Source organism: Oryctolagus cuniculus, chromosome 1, assembly GCF_051225735.1.
Source record: "Oryctolagus cuniculus isolate XC-2025 breed Fujian yellow rabbit chromosome 1, ASM5122573v1, whole genome shotgun sequence".
NCBI lineage: Eukaryota > Metazoa > Chordata > Mammalia > Lagomorpha > Leporidae > Oryctolagus > Oryctolagus cuniculus.
Window position 1 is genome coordinate 232106042 of NC_142867.1, and position 18054 is coordinate 232124095.

General features: G+C 53.1%; 1 protein-coding gene across 24 annotated transcripts in view; it reads left to right on the forward strand.

Moving 5' to 3' along the window:
* SPTAN1 (spectrin alpha, non-erythrocytic 1) overlaps positions 1–18054 on the forward strand; it is a 67231-nt gene that overhangs the window by 13725 nt on the left and 35452 nt on the right. For all 24 annotated transcript variants that reach the window (XM_070057570.2, XM_070057588.2, XM_070057600.2 and 21 more), the window contains 17 exons: positions 638–763; positions 3780–3920; positions 4242–4388; positions 7361–7494; positions 7651–7795; positions 7873–8027; positions 8934–9069; positions 11786–11887; positions 12809–12946; positions 13469–13579; positions 14447–14524; positions 14665–14820; positions 15003–15207; positions 15615–15796; positions 16132–16375; positions 16571–16693; positions 17428–17645. In XM_070057570.2, coding sequence (XP_069913671.1) covers positions 638–763; positions 3780–3920; positions 4242–4388; positions 7361–7494; positions 7651–7795; positions 7873–8027; positions 8934–9069; positions 11786–11887; positions 12809–12946; positions 13469–13579; positions 14447–14524; positions 14665–14820; positions 15003–15207; positions 15615–15796; positions 16132–16375; positions 16571–16693; positions 17428–17645 — 2541 coding nt within the window. The remainder of the gene's footprint in view (positions 1–637; positions 764–3779; positions 3921–4241; positions 4389–7360; positions 7495–7650; positions 7796–7872; positions 8028–8933; positions 9070–11785; positions 11888–12808; positions 12947–13468; positions 13580–14446; positions 14525–14664; positions 14821–15002; positions 15208–15614; positions 15797–16131; positions 16376–16570; positions 16694–17427; positions 17646–18054) is intronic.

The window sequence follows — 18054 nt, forward strand, 5'->3', positions numbered from 1 at the left end:
ACCACTGCAGGCAGTGGCTTAATCTGTTATGCCACGATGCTGGTCTCATAAATAAATCTTAAAAAATAAATAAAGGCCTACTCCCAAAACTGTTCTTTTGAAAAAGGGAAAGCCGTTCTTGTCATTGATTTTGGTGAGAGATGTTTCGGGAAAAAAAAAAAGTCTGGTAGCAAGTGGAGCAGTAGTTGGGCTTCTGGGTTCTTTCACACAACACTGGCTGAGGTACAGTTTCACCTAGGCCTGTGCTCAGTACTTGGTGTCAAAGCTATTAAGAAGTGGAATGTCAGCACTTTCAAAGACTTTGGCTTCTAGAACCAGTGAAATGAAGTATCATGTTGTGAGTGAATATGGATGAATTATTCAAGGGTAAACACAGTGTGGGGTTCTGTATTTCTTGAAGGGGTTGTCCACACAAAGGCTAATTTCCTGATAGAAAATTAAAATGAGGATACTTTGTAGCCTAGCTGTCTGCAGAATGGTGGTCATGGAGAGCCCTGTGTCCCAGGGCCAGGAGAGATGCAGTCAGGGGATGTGCGTGTCTGAGCGGGTGCAGAGTGATGTTCCGTACTGGAGGGCGTGGGGGCACGGTGATGAGTGCCGTGCGGCCCCGCCTGTGCTCACTGCCTTGTCACCTCAGGGGAAGCTTCAGAAGCATCAAGCCTTTGAGGCCGAAGTGCAGGCCAACTCTGGAGCCATCGTCAAGCTGGACGAAACTGGGAACCTGATGATCTCAGAAGGGCATTTTGCGTCTGAAACCATCCGGGTGAGTAGAGCTGGGGCTGGGCGGATGGGGACGTGGAGCGCGCCTGTGTAGCAGTTTGCATTGCTGACAGATAGCCTTTGCCAGCGTTTTCCAACAATTTATGAAGTTTCCTAAAGCAGTTGCCAAATCTTGCCTCGGTTATGTGGTTCAGCATGAAGTATTTGTACAGTCAGTGAGGACATCAGTGTTCTTTTTATAGATTATACTCTGAGTGAGATCCCATAAAATACACGTGTAGATGGGCTTCAGATGGGAGAGCCTGTTAGTGCCCTCTGGGGTTGGGATGCAAAGGTAGGAGCCGTTGCAGCACTGAACGGAAGTCGTCTCAGTGCGGAGGGCTGAGTCTCGGTGGCTTGCCCTCAGAGCTGGTGACAGGGTTCTGGGCGGCCAGCCAGTTCGAGGCTGTGCTCCGAGAAATGACTCGTGGTGCCTCTGTTCCATGGTGGTGGCGAGAGGCAGGAGTCCTCGCTCACTCTGGCCCAGCTTGCGTTGGTGCCGGTACGTTGGAGTGGAGCAGCGGTTGGTCTTTCTCTGCTTTGTTTCCCGTTTCCAGTCCCAAGGTGCTGAGGGAGAGCAACACCCTTATGACGAGGTGTGCACACGAGTTTCTCACGACTGGACTCTCTCTTTACTAGACCTTGTGTCTGGCTGTGTGTTTGGTTTGGTTCTTTGTCATCTAAAGGCCATTGCACTAGGACCCAGGCTTGTCTAGTCCTTGTCACGTCGCAGCAGTCCTGGAAGCCGTGTTCTTGAGCCTCAGCTGGAGGGTGGGGAGTGACCCTGCCCTCGTCGCCCTTCGCAGTCTCCATGCCCTCTGTGACTGTCGGTTGCCCCACATTTGCCCTGCTGATCTCAGTCTCATCGTGAAGACCTGCCATTAGCTCTGGGCTTATGACTAATAATTATTAACTATGACTACTAATAATTGCCAGTCAAAAAATGGATTCCGAATGCCATATGACCAGCTGTTTATACATTCAGCTTATTTGGGCAATATAATATATATTTCTGTAATTAAATGCAAATATTTATCTGCCCATTTTCCCATTATTTTGTAGAGTGTCTTGCAGTAAATGAAATCAGTACGCCTGTTCTTTCCTTGATAGAAGTTGTTTTCCCAGAGTACATGGGGTTGCTGCCTAGTGGTGTAAGCAGGTCCCAGATGGTGAACCCGAGGACTGGGTCACGGGCTGGGTCCAGTGAGTGACCTGGCAGGAGGGGAGACCCCACCGCTGACCTTGTTCATGTCGGAGTGCCCTCTGTCCTGTTAGAGAGCTAATTAAAGCAACAGTGAAAGTGCTGTGCACTGTTTGCCGAGTCGCTGTTTGGCTCTGGAGAGTTTGCTGATCTCGAATGTTTGTAGTAAGCTGGCAAGGTGGCCCTGCCCTCCATGTGATAGCAGTGCAGAAACAGGGGCTCAGTCTGGGGAACTTTCCAGGTCACCCCTCTCTGAGGCATGGCAGGCTGCTCCTTCCTCTCCAGTCCCATTTATTGGCTTAATTTTCATTCCCGTCTTCTTGCCTCAGTTTTTCCACAGCTGCTTCTCTGAAAGCTCCTGTCCCTGTTGAGACGTCAGACCAGGCTTTCCTGTCCGCCACCCCGCCCGCATGGGGTGTGTGGGTGACACACCTGCCTCCCTGCCCACTCACTTTCTCAGACCGTAGGAAGCCTGTGAAACCGGACTCTGCCTAACCTGTAGTCTGCAAGATCAGATACAGCACCAGTGGGAAGGTTGTTTAGTCCTGGAATCAGCCTTGCCCTAGTTCCTGAGTGTGTGAAAACGAAGTTTGTGCGAGGTTTCTCTCGAGTCTCCTGTGGCCGGGAGCTCTTGACTTTCACGCCCACAGTTCCGGTAGTGATCCTGGCTCGGGAGCTTAGTCGGCCACATAGCTCAGCACTTCAGTTTGGCAGGAAGCCGTAGCACAGAGGAGGGCGGGTGGGTGGGAGGCCTTGTCTGTGTCCGTTATAACCTGTGTGTCACTGGTTTAGACTTTCACACCGTACCGGACGGCGTGGCGCCCCATAGTCACGGCCACCCACATCGGGTCCCACATCCGAGTAGGTGGAGCACCGACTTGTGTGGTTGTCTTTCCGCCTTGCCTTGCAGTGCCTCTCGCTTTCTCCTCCGTGGAGGCTCGCGCTGGTCCCAGCAGCGCGCACGTGAAGGGTGTGACGTTGATTTCCCTACCGCTTTCTCCTTTCCAGGGAAACACACACCCTGGTTTCCAAGGGAATCCACCCGTGTTGACTGTCTCCCTGGCTTCCACGTTTATCTTGCTGGGAGTGGCCTGTCAATGATGGGTGGATCCCAGACTTCTCTCCTGTTGGTTTTCTTCTGTCTCTCAGCGTTTTCACAAGCTCCCAGGATCTCGGGTGGGTGTCATCACGGCACTGAGGTTGGATTGGCCACCGGATTGATTGTCACTCCCCCCACTTCCTGACAAGTCCTTACTGTGCCTGTGCGGTGAGCACCTGAAGATGCTGGGAGCTGAGTATGTTTGGCCTTGTGGCTGCCACTTGTGGAGTTTGAAATAAGCCTCGTGAAATGTTATACCACGAGCTGCATTTTTCCATCAAAATCCCAGAACTTCTGCCGAGAATAATTTTTGGAATAATTTCAGGACGTCCATCCTTTCCACGTTTATGCTGAGGTTTTCCTGTTGTGCCTCGTCATCTCTGCAGTCATGTCTGGGAGGCATCTTTGTGTTTCTGCTTGCCTCTGTGGCTTCCGAGTGTGCCCTTCAGTTACTTCTCAGTTCCCGTGTTAATTCCTCACTTCCCTTCCCTAGCTCCAGCCTAGGAATCCCACTTTAATTATTTAATAGTTTTCCTAAAGTGAAGTAGAATAAACCTTCCTATGAAAGGTCGGTTGTTGTTGAAAACACACCAAGCCACTCTGAAGGGTGCGCTTCCACCCCATTCCGTGAAGCGGTAGGTAAGCTGTCGGACCGTGCGGAGGAGCGCGATCCCGGAGCGCCGCTTGTAGTCTGACGGGAGGTCTGCTTTTTACCCGCAGACGCGTTTGCAGGAGCTGCACCGCCAGTGGGACTTACTTCTGGAGAAGATGCGGGAGAAGGGGGTGAAGCTGCTGCAGGCCCAGAAGCTGGTGCAGTATCTGCGCGAGTGCGAGGACGTGATGGACTGGATCAACGACAAGGTGCGCCTGGGGCGGGAGCGTTTGCCACGCCCTTCCCAGTGCGGGGAGAGGCCCCTCCAGGATCTGCAGCTGAGAGGCGCGTGGGTGGGGGCGGGGAGTTGCTGTCGCCTGCTGGGTCTGTTCTGCTCCATGACTCTGAAACCAGAGTCTGAGGCAGGAGTGCTGTGAGCTCAGCCTCTTCACTGTGGGAGGAGCCCACGCGCCCTGCGTCCATTGACGCTAACATGGCCCCATTTCCAGTCTGTGTGTTTCCTGGTAGGTTTCTGGGAGCCTCTGCCCCCAGGCTGGCTGCTGACACTGCTTTGTTGTGGCCCTGTGTAGGAAGCAATTGTGACTTCCGAGGAGCTAGGCCAGGACCTGGAGCACGTGGAAGTCCTACAAAAGAAATTCGAAGAGTTTCAAACAGATATGGCTGCTCACGAAGAAAGAGTTAATGAAGTGAACCAGTTTGCTGCCAAACTCGTTCAGGTAAACAGCCGAGAGCTGTGTGCTGCTCACGCACGATCACGTTGACTCTCCAGTGTATTCTGACGGCGATTTTGGTTACTGGCTTCCCAATTTCTGAGAGCACGTTTTTGTAAGCACACACACCTGAGACTGTCGTTGAGGTCTGAGGAAGGCCAGTGCTGATCACTCCTCGTGAGAGCATGCTTTCAACTTGCAGGAAGGGCAGAGTTCATGTGGTCTGTTTCCTCCACCGGTTTTCGGGTGGAGCCAGAGGAAGCTTTTATTGGGCTGTGGAAGCTGGGTCTCAAGGTTTCTCAGACGAGGGTGTGGCGGCAGCTGCTTGCTTGGCTTTGGCAGACACCCATGGGGCCGGCCTGCTCCTCCCTTCCCTTTTGACTTGAAGCTTCCTTGGACTCTGTTGGGAGCCGGGGGAACCCTGTATTCACTGGGCTCTTCCCCTGGCAGGCAGCTCTGGAGCCCATTAGGTGGGGAGCGACATCCCTTCCCCAGCACCTGTGTGTGCTGTTCCCTGAGCGGCTCCCTTATCCTCTCCTTCCACTGCGAAGTTCAGGGTGCTCCGGACACGTCAACAAATGGGAATTCTAGGGAGATTGGACTCGGGAGGTATGGGTTTCACATTTGTCGATCTGCTTCAGGCCTGGTAAGTGTTCCCTTTCTCTGATGAGTGATTAAGAGGAAGGACAGCCAGTGTCCCTCAGAAGACCTCAGCCTTCCACAGTGACGGGTGTGCCTCCGCACATGCTGGGCCATCCCAGGGCTGTGCGTGAGGGGAGCAGGCAGGCCAAGCCCCCGGGCTCACAGACAGATGGTGCTGGACCCTTGAATTACATCACCTCTTTACCTTACATACGTATTTTTAAAGATTTATTTATCTATTTGAAACGCAGAGTTAAAAAGGGAAAGACAGAAATCTTCCATCCACTGGTTCACTCCCCAAATGGCTACAGTTTCCAGGGCTGGGCCAGAGGGAAGCCAGGAGCCTGGAGCCATACTGGTCTCCCACGTGGGTAGTGGACCATCATGCACTGCTTTCCCAGACACAGCAGCGTAAGCTAGACTGGAAGCAGAGCAGCCAGGGCTTGAACCAGTGCTCCCGTAGAGGATGCTGGTGTCGCAGCACAGCCCATCCCACCGTGCCACAGTATCAGCCATCCTTTATATGTTTTTTGTTGTTGTGTTAAGATTTGTTTTATTTAAAAGGCAGGATTACAGAGAGAGGGAGATACAGAGAGAGATCTCCCATCTGCTGGTTCACTCCCCCCATGTCTGGAATGGCTTGGGCAGGGCCAGGCCAAAGCCAGGTGCCTAAAACGCTGTCTAGGTCTCCCATGTAGGTACAGGGGCCCAAGTACTTGGGCCATCTTCTGCTGCTTTCCCAGGCACATTAACAAGGAACTGGAAGTGGAGTAGCCAGGACTCAAACTGGTACCAGCTTAACTCACTGTGCCACAACGCCAGCCCTAGTTGTTATTTTTAATGGAATCAAAACAAAAATACCAAAATGTGGCTGATGCAGAAGGATATTTTTATTTTTAAATTTTAAAATTCTATATATCTTTTATTTATCTATTTATTTATTTTTGGACAGGTAGAGTTATATACAGTGAGAGAGAGAAGAGACAGAGAGAAAGGTCTTCCTTTTCTGTTGGTTCACCCCCCAAAATGGCTGCTACAGCCGGTGCACTGCGCCAGTCCAAAGCCAGAAGCCAGGTGCTTCCTCCTGGTCTCCCATGCAGGTGCAGTGCCCAAGCACTTGGGCCATCCTCCACTGCCTTCACGGACCACAGCAGAGAGCTGGACTGGAAGAGGAGCAACCAGGACAGAATCCAGCGCCCCAACTGGGACTAGAACCTGGGGTGCTGGTGCCGCAGGCTGAGGATTAGCCTAGTAAGCCGCGATGCCGGCCAAAATTCTATTTATATGGAATTCAATTCTATTTATCTATATGGAATTCTGTGTATCTATAGATCCTCTACCCACTGGTTCATTCCCAGATGCCCACAAACAGCTAACCCTGGGCCAGCTAACCCAGGTACATGGTGCTACATCCAAGTCTCTCATGGGCAGCAAGGACCCGGATACTTCACCCATCAGTGCTGCCTCCCAGGGTGCGCCTGGCAGGAAACTGATTCAGAAGCAGAGAAGTGGGGCCGGCACTGTGGTGTAGTGGGTAAAGCCGCCACCTGCAGTGCCCTCATCCCATATGGGCTCTGGTTCAAGTCTTAGCTGTTTTACTTCCAGTCCAGCTCTCTGCCATGACCTGGGAAAGCAGTAGAAGATGGCCTAAGTCCTTGGGCCTCTGTACTCGCGTGGAAGACCAGGAAGAAGCTCCTGGCTGCAGGCTTTGGATTGGCCCAGCTCTGGCCATTGGTGGCCATCTGGGGAGTGAACTAGTGGATGGAAGACCTCTCTTTTTGACTCTCTGTAACTCTGCCTTTCAAATAAATAAATAATTAATATTAAAAAAAGGAGGAGCCGGGTTCTAGCCAGGCACTCCCAATATTGGCTACAAGCATCCCAAACGACATTTCAACTGCTGTGCCAAACACCCACCATGGAGCAGGAGACTCAGAAATGTTTCAAGTCTAGAGCAGGAGCAAACCCGTCAGCCCCGAAGCCTCGTGAACTCGGCAGTGCCCGGTTCCTGAGCAGGTGGGTAAGGCAGTCACGGGGTTGCAGCCCAGGTGTTTGTTAACATAAAGGTGTTTGTTACTGATGCGCAGAACCACTGTCCACACTAGCACCCTACCCTGAGGGACAGGCAGTGGATCTCCTCTTCTACGTGAGAAGTAGAAGCTCTTCCGAGTTGCAGTTCATTGAGTTTCAAACACAAGACCAGTATTTCTTCTGCTGGGATTTTCTTCGGCTTGATGAAGATTTGCTCGGATACCCGGAGGAGCCACCCCCAGTGTAGCAGTGGGAGGAGCCTGAGGCTGTAGACCCCACCCTGTCTTCTGCTCTGCCTTGTTTAGGAGCAGCACCCTGAGGAGGAGCTGATCAAGACTAAGCAGGATGAGGTGAACGCGGCCTGGCAGCGGCTCAAGGGGCTGGCTCTTCAGAGACAGGGGAAGCTGCTCGGGGCAGCCGAGGTCCAGCGCTTCAACAGGTACTGAGCCCGAGTGGGTGCCTTTCTGCCGGGCAGGGCTCGGTAATGGTGTGCGTGGCGTGTATGTGGGGTGGCAGGGCAGACTGGGTCTTGGCCCCGTGTAGTACTCACTGTTCCCTGCACGGTCATGCTGCTAACGGGTGCCCTGTTCTGTAGGGATGTGGATGAGACTATCAGTTGGATTAAGGAAAAGGAGCAGTTAATGGCCTCTGACGATTTTGGGCGAGATCTGGCAAGTGTTCAGGCTCTGCTTCGGAAGCACGAGGGCCTGGAGAGAGATCTTGCCGCCCTAGAGGACAAGGTGGGTCTTGAAGGCTGCTAATCCTACAGGCGGTTCCCCCGGGTCAGGAGAGGAGCTCTGACAGGGTGTGTTTCTAGGTCAAAGCCCTGTGTGCCGAGGCTGACCGCCTGCAGCAGTCCCACCCTCTGAGTGCCACCCAGATCCAGGTGAAGCGGGAAGAGCTGATCACCAACTGGGAGCAGATCCGCACTCTGGCAGCGGAAAGACACGCGCGACTCAACGACTCGTACAGGTGGAGACCCTGCCCCGTGCTTCCCAGCCGCTGTCGCTGACTTCTGCAGAGAGCAGGGGCGGGCGGGGCTGAGGGTACCCACCAGGTAGAGCCCACCTGCCTAGACAGTGCCATCGCTTCTCCTTCACTGTGTTTGGCTGGAGACGGCAGCTTTAAAGTGCATGACGTGCGTGTAGTCTACAGCTTCTTTAGCCTGTATCACTGCAGAGTGCCCGGGCACGGAAACGTGTCCCTGCAGCTCTCTGGGCGTCCTGTGGCATAGCCTGGTAGCGAGTAAACAGGGACTGGAGAGCAAAATCATGCTTCGTCCCCGCCAGGGGTTGAACCCAGGAATCAGTAGAGAATCTGGGATGAGATTGGGGCGTTATAGTGAGGGAGAGAACTCAAGTGTTTTGGTTTTTTGAAGGTTTATTTACTTATTTGAAAGGCAGGGTTGTAGAGAGAGATCTCCCATTTGCTGGTTCACTCCCTGGATGGCCACAGTGGCCAGGGCTGGGCCAAGCTGAAGCCAGGAAGCAGGACCTGCTTCTGGCTCTCCTATGTGAGTGTCAGGGGCCCAAGCACTTGGACCATCTTCCATTGCTTTCCAGGTCATTAGCAGGGAGCTGCATTAGAAGTGGAGCAGCTGGGACTTGAACCGGCGCCCATTTGGGGTGGTGGCGTCCCAGGTGGCAGCTTAACCTGCTGTGGCATAATGCCAGTGCTGGAACCTGAGTCCTGAAGGATGATTTCAGCTCTCTCTCTCGCTCTCCTTTTCATTCTGCACTGAGCAGAGTGTGTATTTCCCAGACGAGAGTTGGTATGGTTTTTCAGAATTGGGAGAACATGGAAGAGCCGTGGGGAGGCCGTTTGCGCCCTGGGACCTGCACTGGAGACGTCTGGGGGTTGACCTGTGCTTCTCCCTAGGCTCCAGCGCTTCCTTGCCGACTTCCGGGACCTCACCAGCTGGGTGACTGAGATGAAAGCCCTCATCAACGCAGACGAGCTTGCCAACGACGTGGCCGGGGCCGAAGCCCTTCTAGACAGGCACCAGGAGCACAAGGTAGTGTGCAGGGCCTGCCAGAAGTGAGGCCGTTAGCCTAAACGTGAGCATGTCGCTGAGTGGTGAGGACCGAGTGGGAGTTGTCAGCACGGTATCCACAGGTGGCTGTCCCCGTAAGGATTGTTGGGCTTGTCTCTGGAGACCTGCTCTACCTGCTCTGATCGAGAGCTGACTGGATCCATTGTCAGATTACCTGGGACCTACAGAAGCAGAGAGGCTGGTTCTAGTCGGGTACAGCTGCACAACTTCACATACCCCTGTGCCATCTGAAAAAATGTCTTTGTTAAGCCAGATTTCATGGTTGGTTTGAATAAGTCTAAGTGTGTTTTTCTGGTATTTCCCCGAAGTATGTTCCATGGGAAACGAGTTATGTGAGCTGTAATAGGTATTATCTTGAAAGGGAAGCAGTTTTTGTTTTTTTTTTTTTTAAGATTTATTTATTGAGGCCGGCACCACAGCTCACTTGGCTAATCCTCTGCCTGCGGCGCTGGCACCCCGGGTTCTAGTCCCGGTTGGGGCGCCGGATTTTGTCCCGGTTGCTCCTCTTCCAGTCTAGCTTTCTGTTGTGGCCCGGGAAGGCAGTGGAGGATGGCCCAAGTGCTTGGGCCCTGCACCCCATGGGAGACCAGGAGGAAGCCCCTGGCTCCTGGCTTCGGAGCATGCTGGCCGTAGCAGCTACTTGGGGGGTGAACCAATGGAAAAGGAAGACCTTTCTCTCTCTCTTCTCTCTCTCACTGTATATAACTCTACCTGTCCAAAAAAGAAAAAAATGATTTATTTATTGAAGGAGTTACAGTGGGTGAGAGAAAAGGAGATACAGAGATCTTCCATCCACTGGTTCACTTCCCAAATGACAACAACAAACCATGCTGGGCCAGGCCAAAGCCAGGAGCTTCATCTGAGTCTCCTACATGGGTGCAGGGCCCAAGCACGTGGGCCATCCTCTGCTGCCTTCCCAGGCGCATTAGCAGGGAGCTGGATGGGAAGTGGAGTGGCCAGGACCCAAAGCAACCCATATGGCATGCTGGTGCTGCAGGCCAAGGCTTTAACCCACAGAGCCACAGTGCCAGCCCCAGAATGGAAGTTCTTTAAGCAAGCTTGGGAAGCACTGCTACATAGGATTTTTTTTTTTTTTTAAGATTTATTTTATTTATTTGAAAGACAGAGTTACAGAGAGAGGTTGAGACAGAGAGAGAGAGAAGTCTTCCATCCGCTGGTTCACTCCCCCAGATGGCTGCAATGACTGGAGCTGCGCCGATCCAAAGCCAGGAACTTCCTCTCGGTCTCCCACGTGGGTTCAGGGGCCCAAGGACTTGGGCCATCTTCCACTGCTTTCCCAGGCCATAGCAGAGAGCTGGATCGGAAGTGGAGCAGCTGGGACTAGAACCTGCGCTTATATGGGATGCCGGCGCTTCAGGCCAGGGCTTTAACCCGCTGTGCCACAGTGCTGGCCCCTAAATAGCATCTTTAAAATTGTTACTCTGAAGCCGGCGCCGTGGCTCAATAGGCTAATCCTCCACCTTGCGGCGCTGGCACACCGGGTTCTAGTCCCGGTTGGGGCGCCGGATTCTGTCCCGGTTGCCCCTCTTCCAGGCCAGCTCTCTGCTGTGGCCAGGGAGTGCAGTGGAGGATGGCCCAGGTGCTTGGGCCCTGCACCCCATGGGAGACCAGGAAAAGCACCTGGCTCCTGGCTCCTGCCATCGGATCAGCGCGGTGCGCCGGCTGCAGCGGCGGCCATTGGAGGGTGAACCAACGGCAAAGGAAGACCTTTCTCTCTCTGTCTCTCTCTCTCACTGTTCACTCTGCCTGTCAAAAAAAAAAAAAAAAAAAATTGTTACTCTGAAGCCCTCTGAGAGAGTCTAAGGCTCTGTTAGCAAATCAGTGTACAAAAGTCAAACATTGTCCCTGTGTGCTAGCAACAGAAGCTGAGTTTTGAAAATACTGCTTATAATCACAGCAGAAAATGTAGGGTACTTGGGAATAAATGTAACAAAAGTTACTCACATTTGTGGAGAAAGTGATAAACTGTTGAAAGACATGCCAGGAAACTGAGACAGTGACTGAGCTGGCGTGCAGCTGGCGTGCCCTGTTGTATAAATTCTCCCCAGGATATCCATGAGGGCATGTCCAGAAGTTCATGGGAAAACTACTTTGCTTTCAAAATTTTTTGCACCAAGATAAACTTATCTTTTAATTCTACTTTTCCATGAACTTCTTGGATTATTCTCATATGTTCAGTGCCAGTCAAAAGCCCAGTGTGTGTGTGTGTGTGTGTGTGTGTGTGTGTGTGTGTGTTTGTGTGTGTTTGTAGATAAGCGAATTCTAAAATTGACTTGGAAGAAAAATGGTCAAAAGTAGCGGAGGTAATTTTGAAGATTTCAGTGGAGCCTGGGGAGGGACCCACCCTGTCCGGGGCTATTAGAAAGTTAACCTGCACCAGGGGACAAATAGACCAGTGGAGGAGACGAGCCAGCTCGGCCAAGTGAGTGGGCGGAAACTCGGTGAATGGCGAGTGGCACACAGCTCCCGCGCAGTCGACTTCTCGACTTCTCGGTAAGCGGTGCACGCTGACGACCCAGACTGCTCTGGGGGAGCCTGGCCAGGCCTGTCGTCTTCTTCATTCAGGAGGTGATGGTCTGACTGCAGTGACTGGGAAAGTCCACCACTTGCTCTCTGAGCAGCTGCCGGCTGTAACTCGAACTTTGCCTCCCTGCAGGGTGAGATCGATGCTCACGAAGATAGCTTTAAATCTGCAGATGAGTCCGGACAGGCATTGCTTGCTGCTGGCCATTATGCCTCGGATGAAGTGAGGGAGAAGGTAAGAGGAGAACAGGAGCTCCAGGGAGGACACGAGCTTCTTACCGCACGTCCGACAGCTGTTACCGCCCCGTAGAGGACCCGTAGTGGAGCTGTCCTGCACCAGTAGATAGCAAAAGAGGCAACAGATCCTTATAAAGCGATAATATAGGTATAAAATTTCCTGAGGAACATTAGGTACATACACGAGAGCCCTCCCTTACCTGCAGTTTTGCCTCCCATGATTCCAGTCACCTGTAGTCAACCACGGTCTAACAATATTGATGGAAAATTTAGAAATAATTCATGTTTTCAATAGCCTTGATTACAGTGCATTATAATTTGTTATTTATTATTGTTGTTAAACTCTTACTATGCTGAATTTGCTGGATTTACACATGTGAAGGAGAGAAAACCATGGAGTTCAGTGCTTTGCTCCCAGTCATCCATGAAACAAACGTCCTTACAGCTTAGGGAGACTACAGTGTACATTTCTCTTTTAATAAACAGGAGAAGAGATGTTGCGAAGACATTGTTACCAGTAGCTCCAAGCCTCAGCTCTGTCCTGGGCCTTCGTGGGTCTAAGGTGTTTCATGAAGCACCCCTTGATTGAGTTTAAACGGCTGTTTCACTCACTTCACATCCATGCACTTTGCTTTGACCTATGCATTTACTTAGCATTTTTACCTGAAACAGTTGTAATCACGTGCCAACAAGCTACCACTTGGTTCAGTAGAACAGGGCCTGCCTGCTTGTGTTTGGTGCACACGCAAGGTGTTTCATGTATTTCTTGTGACCTGATTTCCACATACAGCTGAATGTAGCTCATCCCCTTTCACACATCAGAAAAAGGCCTGAGGTTAGCGCTAGGATCAGAAATTGTAGGGCAGCCTTTGCATCCGGCGAAGGCCTCAGGACTAACGCTGGCTCCCCTCCTTCCCAGCTGACTGTCCTCTCGGAGGAGAGAACCGCCCTGCTGGAGCTGTGGGAGCTGCGCCGGCAGCAGTATGAGCAGTGCATGGACCTGCAGCTCTTCTACCGCGACACCGAGCAGGTGGACAACTGGATGAGCAAACAAGAGGTGAGCCGCGAGCAGGAGCCCGGCCTCTTCACTGAGCGGGAAGCCCGAGCTCTGTCCACGTCTCAGGTGGTCAGGGTGTTTGTTTGAGGAACTTGGCCTCATTTCAGTCCTGAATCAAGTGAGGAGAGGACTTGGCCACCCTCTGTCCCTGTGCAGAAAACAGGGCCCTCAGGAAAGGGCCCCAGAGTTTGAGGTTAGTGTGATGGGCATTTCCTTCCCTCCCTCCCTCCCTCCCTCCCCTTTTTCACTAAAGTTTTGTGTTTTAGAATTTAGTGTTATGGATAATCTAATTCTCGTAGGAACTACAAAAGCTATTTGTAAAAAGTATTAGTGGAACAAGGAGTTCATGATGATGCCAGATTGACGTTCAGTGACTCTGCAAGGACTTCAGACTTGGCGGCAGAGCTCAGAAGTTACTCACCTCTTTCTTTTTGTGTGTTGGCCAGAATACCCTTTGCTTTCAAGTCTTAGGTGATTAGAGGGCTAGGGCATCGCTGTGAACACTGTGTGTCCTCTTGCAAGGCGTTCCTGCTGAATGAAGACTTGGGCGATTCCCTGGACAGCGTGGAGGCCCTTCTGAAGAAGCACGAAGACTTCGAGAAATCCCTCAGCGCCCAGGAGGAGAAGATTACAGTAAGGCCCCTGTCAGAGCCTCCGCCGATCCTTAGAGGACACCAGAGGCCTCTTTTTCTTTCTTTCTTTCTTTCTTTCTTTCTTTCTTTCTTTCTTTCTTTCTTTCTTTCTTTCTTTCTTTCTTTTTTTTTTTTTTTAGCTTTATTTATTTATTTGAAAGAGTTAGAAGGAGAGGCAGAGAGAGAGAGGTCTTCCATCCACTGGTTCACTCCCCAGATGGCCGCAGTGGCTGGAGCTGGGCCAGTCTGAAGCCAGGAGCCAGGAGCTTCCTCTGGGTCTCCCACACAGCTCTAGGGGACCAAGGACTTGGGCCATTCTTTGCTGCTTTCCCAGGCCACAGCAGAGAGCTGGATTGGAAGTGGAGCACCTGGGATACAAACCGGCGCTCATATGGGACACCGGCACCACAGGTGGTGGCTTTGCCCGCTGCGCCACAGCGCCAGCCCCCAGAGGTCTCTTTTTCTAAAGCATCTCTGAACAGATTGTTGGAGGATCTGTGTCCCGAGCACTTAAAATCGCAGGTGATGATACGCCGTCTTGTTGGAGACAAAGCGATGAAATACCTGCTGGGTGGCAACCTGGCAGCTGAGGAATTAGGAGTAATTCAGTTAGGCTCTGCATCTGACCCCTGTCAGACACCAGGTCGCTGCTGTTATCTGCATTCTTGAGTGGAGCTAGCACGGTCTTGCTGTATCTGGCTACTAACACCAAGCACAAGTTACAGGAGAAGATGTCACCAGCCTTGACGCTCGCCTCGACCTGTGCTGACTTCACAGTGTTCTGTCCCTGAGCAGCCGTGGCCTCTCCCTTGAGATGAAGGTAGGGAGTCGTGTGCTTACCAGTGAGAAACTGTGTCTTCCTCTCTAGGCTTTAGATGAGTTTGCAACCAAGCTGATTCAGAACAACCACTATGCAATGGAAGACGTGGCCACCCGCCGCGATGCTGTAAGTGTCCAGGCTCTGTGTGTGCCTCCCTGTCTGCACGTGAATATCCCCTCTACGACAGATAATGCAGTGGAATCCCGTGAGCTGGACATCTTGTTGGGCGTGAGGACTGGAGACTCACGGGAATCCTTGTCTTCCAGCTACTGAGCCGCCGAAATGCCCTTCACGAGCGAGCCATGTACCGCCGCGCCCAGCTGGCCGATTCCTTCCACCTGCAGCAGTTCTTCCGTGATTCTGACGAGCTCAAGAGCTGGGTCAACGAGAAGATGAAAACGGCCACGGATGAAGCGTATAAGGTAAGGCGCTGTGGCACTGCTGTGCAGCACTGGTCAGCCAGCCAAGCGCAGCTCCCACAGAGGCAGTGCCCAAAGAGCGCCCAGTCTAACGTCCACTGACGTGCATTGCGCGTGAAGAGGAGTACGGAGGTAACGTGGCAGCGCAGGTTTAAGGTCGGCTCCCTTCTTTCCTTTGTCGGCAGGACCCATCCAACCTGCAGGGCAAAGTTCAGAAGCATCAGGCCTTTGAAGCTGAGCTCTCAGCAAACCAGAGCCGCATCGATGCCCTGGAGAAAGCCGGGCGAAAGCTGATTGACGTCGACCACTACGCCAAGGATGAAGTTGCAGCTCGCATGAATGAGGTCATCAGCTTGTGGAAGAAGCTGCTGGAGGCCACCGAGCTGAAAGGTGGGGACAGCGTGACGCTGCATTGTGCCGGCCTTTCCCTCTCGTGCAGGGTTTGAGGGACACACCCCACCCCGCCAGGCAGGGTGTGGGGGACTGCTTGCTGTGTAGGAGCTGGCCTGGGTTCTTGTCGCTTTGCTGGCTTGGTCCGTGTGGTCGAGCACGTGAGGTTGACAGGGGAGTCTGAGAAGGAAACAGTTGGGCTCCACTGTGAGCCAAGGGCACGAGTGCTTCTCACGGCCTGTCTCCTGACGTCTGGAAGGCTTTCCCAGACAGCTTCCGATTTACCCTGTAGGAAGTAGGACAGAGGTCACAGAGTGTGCTTTCATCATCTCTGTAATACAAGTGAAGCGCTGTTGGTGCCAGCGTCGTGTTAACCAGCAGGAACTGGAACTTCCCTCCCTGGACAGGAATAAAGCTTCGCGAAGCTAACCAGCAGCAGCAGTTCAACCGCAACGTGGAGGATATCGAGCTGTGGCTGTATGAAGTGGAAGGTCACTTGGCGTCCGACGATTACGGCAAAGATCTTACTAATGTCCAGAACCTCCAGAAGAAGCACGCCCTGCTGGAGGCCGACGTGGCCGCGCACCAGGTAGCCTGCGCCTTGGGGGCTGGACGCAGGAGTGGCGGGACTTTGAAGACCAGGCTAGTCTGGGGAGGGATGCGGTGTGCTGGCTTTCCTAGATGACTCGGGTGCTTCTGCTGCTCACATTAAGTAAGTGAAGTCTCACCTGATAGCCTCTGGGAGCCTGAAATGAGGAAGGAGACGGCAGCCAGACCCCCGTGGGGATGGCAGCAGGCCCATGTTAACTTTTTTGGAGATACCATAACCCCTTACCCAAAAGATCAACGTTAGCCTGAAAACGTCCAGAACATAGTGGCTCAACACCAGTCCAAACTCACGACTTTGTCCTGTGCTGTTGGCAGGATCGAATTGACGGCATCACCATCCAGGCCCGCCAGTTCCAGGATGCTGGCCACTTTGATGCTGACAATATCAAGAAAAAGCAGGAAGCCCTCGTGGCTCGCTATGAGGCTCTCAAGGAACCCATGGTTGCCCGAAAGCAGAAGCTGGCCGATTCCCTGCGCTTGCAGCAGCTCTTCCGTGACGTGGAGGATGAGGAGACGTGGATTCGAGAGAAGGAACCCATTGCTGCATCCACCAACAGAGGTCAGTCTGCCTGCACCAGGTGGGGATCAAGCCAAGGAAGGGCCGTGCGGTATTGGCATGGAGGGGACGCACGTCGGAATAACAGGGTCAGGTTTAAATTATTGCCCTGGTGCCGTAGGGGTAGTGAAGAGTTACAGGTTGGTGCTGACCTCTCTCTTCGTGGCTGGGTAACGAGGGAGTGTTTCCTGCTTCCAGGCAAGGATTTGATTGGAGTCCAGAATCTGCTGAAGAAGCACCAGGCCCTACAAGCAGAAATCGCCGGACACGAGCCCCGCATCAAAGCAGTCACGCAGAAGGGCAGCGCCATGGTGGAGGAAGGTGAGTGGGGTCGTCTCCGGACACGGCTGGTTTTGCTCTGTGTGTCCCCGCCCTTGGATGTGGGCACGGCTTCCTGGGCTAAGGGGCTGGGATCCACCTCTCTCTTACTGTGTCACCCGGACGGGGCCTCACGTTTTCTGAGCCTGGATTTCCTGCATTCACAACACCTCCTCCTGATGAAGTTGTGAGGATCACATGAGCTGCGTAGGTGGAGCGGCTGGTGGAGGCCTGCGTGCGTGTCGCAGTAACTGAACCGCGGGGCGCCGGCTTCACTCTGTCTATGATGTATCAGGATGCCTACTGTGGCGTCTGCTTCTTAGAGTCTAGAAAGATCTACAAAAGGAGTTGGAAAGGGCCTGGCCCGCCGGTCACAGCAGTGAACGTGCCAAGAACACACAGAGGCTGCTTCTGATCCCTCTGTGACTGTCCGTCCTCAGTTCCCCTGCCTGGAGTGGCCACTGTGGCACACTGAGTCCTGGCTGCTCCTCACCTCCAGCCCAGCTCCCGCTAATGCACCTGGGAGGCAGAGGTGATGGCCCAAGTACTTGGGTTCCTGCCACCTGTGGCTGGCGTTCCCAGTCCTGGTTTTGGCTCAGCCTCATTGCAGTTGTTTCGGGCATTTGGGAGGCGAACCAGTGAATGGAAGATCAGTCTATCTATCTTTCTCTCCTGCCTCTCTGGCATTCTACCCTTGGAATAAATAAATGGTTAAAAGAATTCCCATTGCCTTGCAGGCCATTTTGCGGCAGAAGATGTGAAGGCCAAGCTTAACGAGCTGAACCAGAAGTGGGAGGCGCTGAAGGCCAAAGCCTCCCAGCGGCGGCAGGACCTGGAGGACTCACTGCAGGCCCAGCAGTACTTTGCGGACGCCAACGAAGCCGAGTCCTGGATGCGGGAGAAGGAGCCCATTGTGGGCAGCACGGACTACGGGAAGGACGAGGACTCTGCCGAGGTGCCGTGAGCCCAGAGCACAGGCGGGGAGAGCGGGTGGTGTGGGACGTCGGCATCGCAGTGCCCGTGTCTGGAGGCGTTTGGAAATCTGTTCTGTACCTGCGGAGGGCGATTACCTGCCACCCGCATTGGCCTTTCCTGTGTCTTTGTCCTCTGCACCACACACATACGTGCAGTACAGACACACCAGCGTGCACAGGAGCACAGCACTCACGCCTGCGTCTGCTGATCGTCTGTTCTCTGACCCTGACTCAGACAGGCCTGGGTCTAGTCTCCAGACCTGCCTCTCTGCCTGCTGGTCTTCACAAACCAGAGGGAGCTGAATATTAACATGAGCTGCACACGATTCTCCCCAAACCTGGGAGAACTGCACACCCTTTGAAGAGGGAGGTGGTGGGAAATGACCCAGC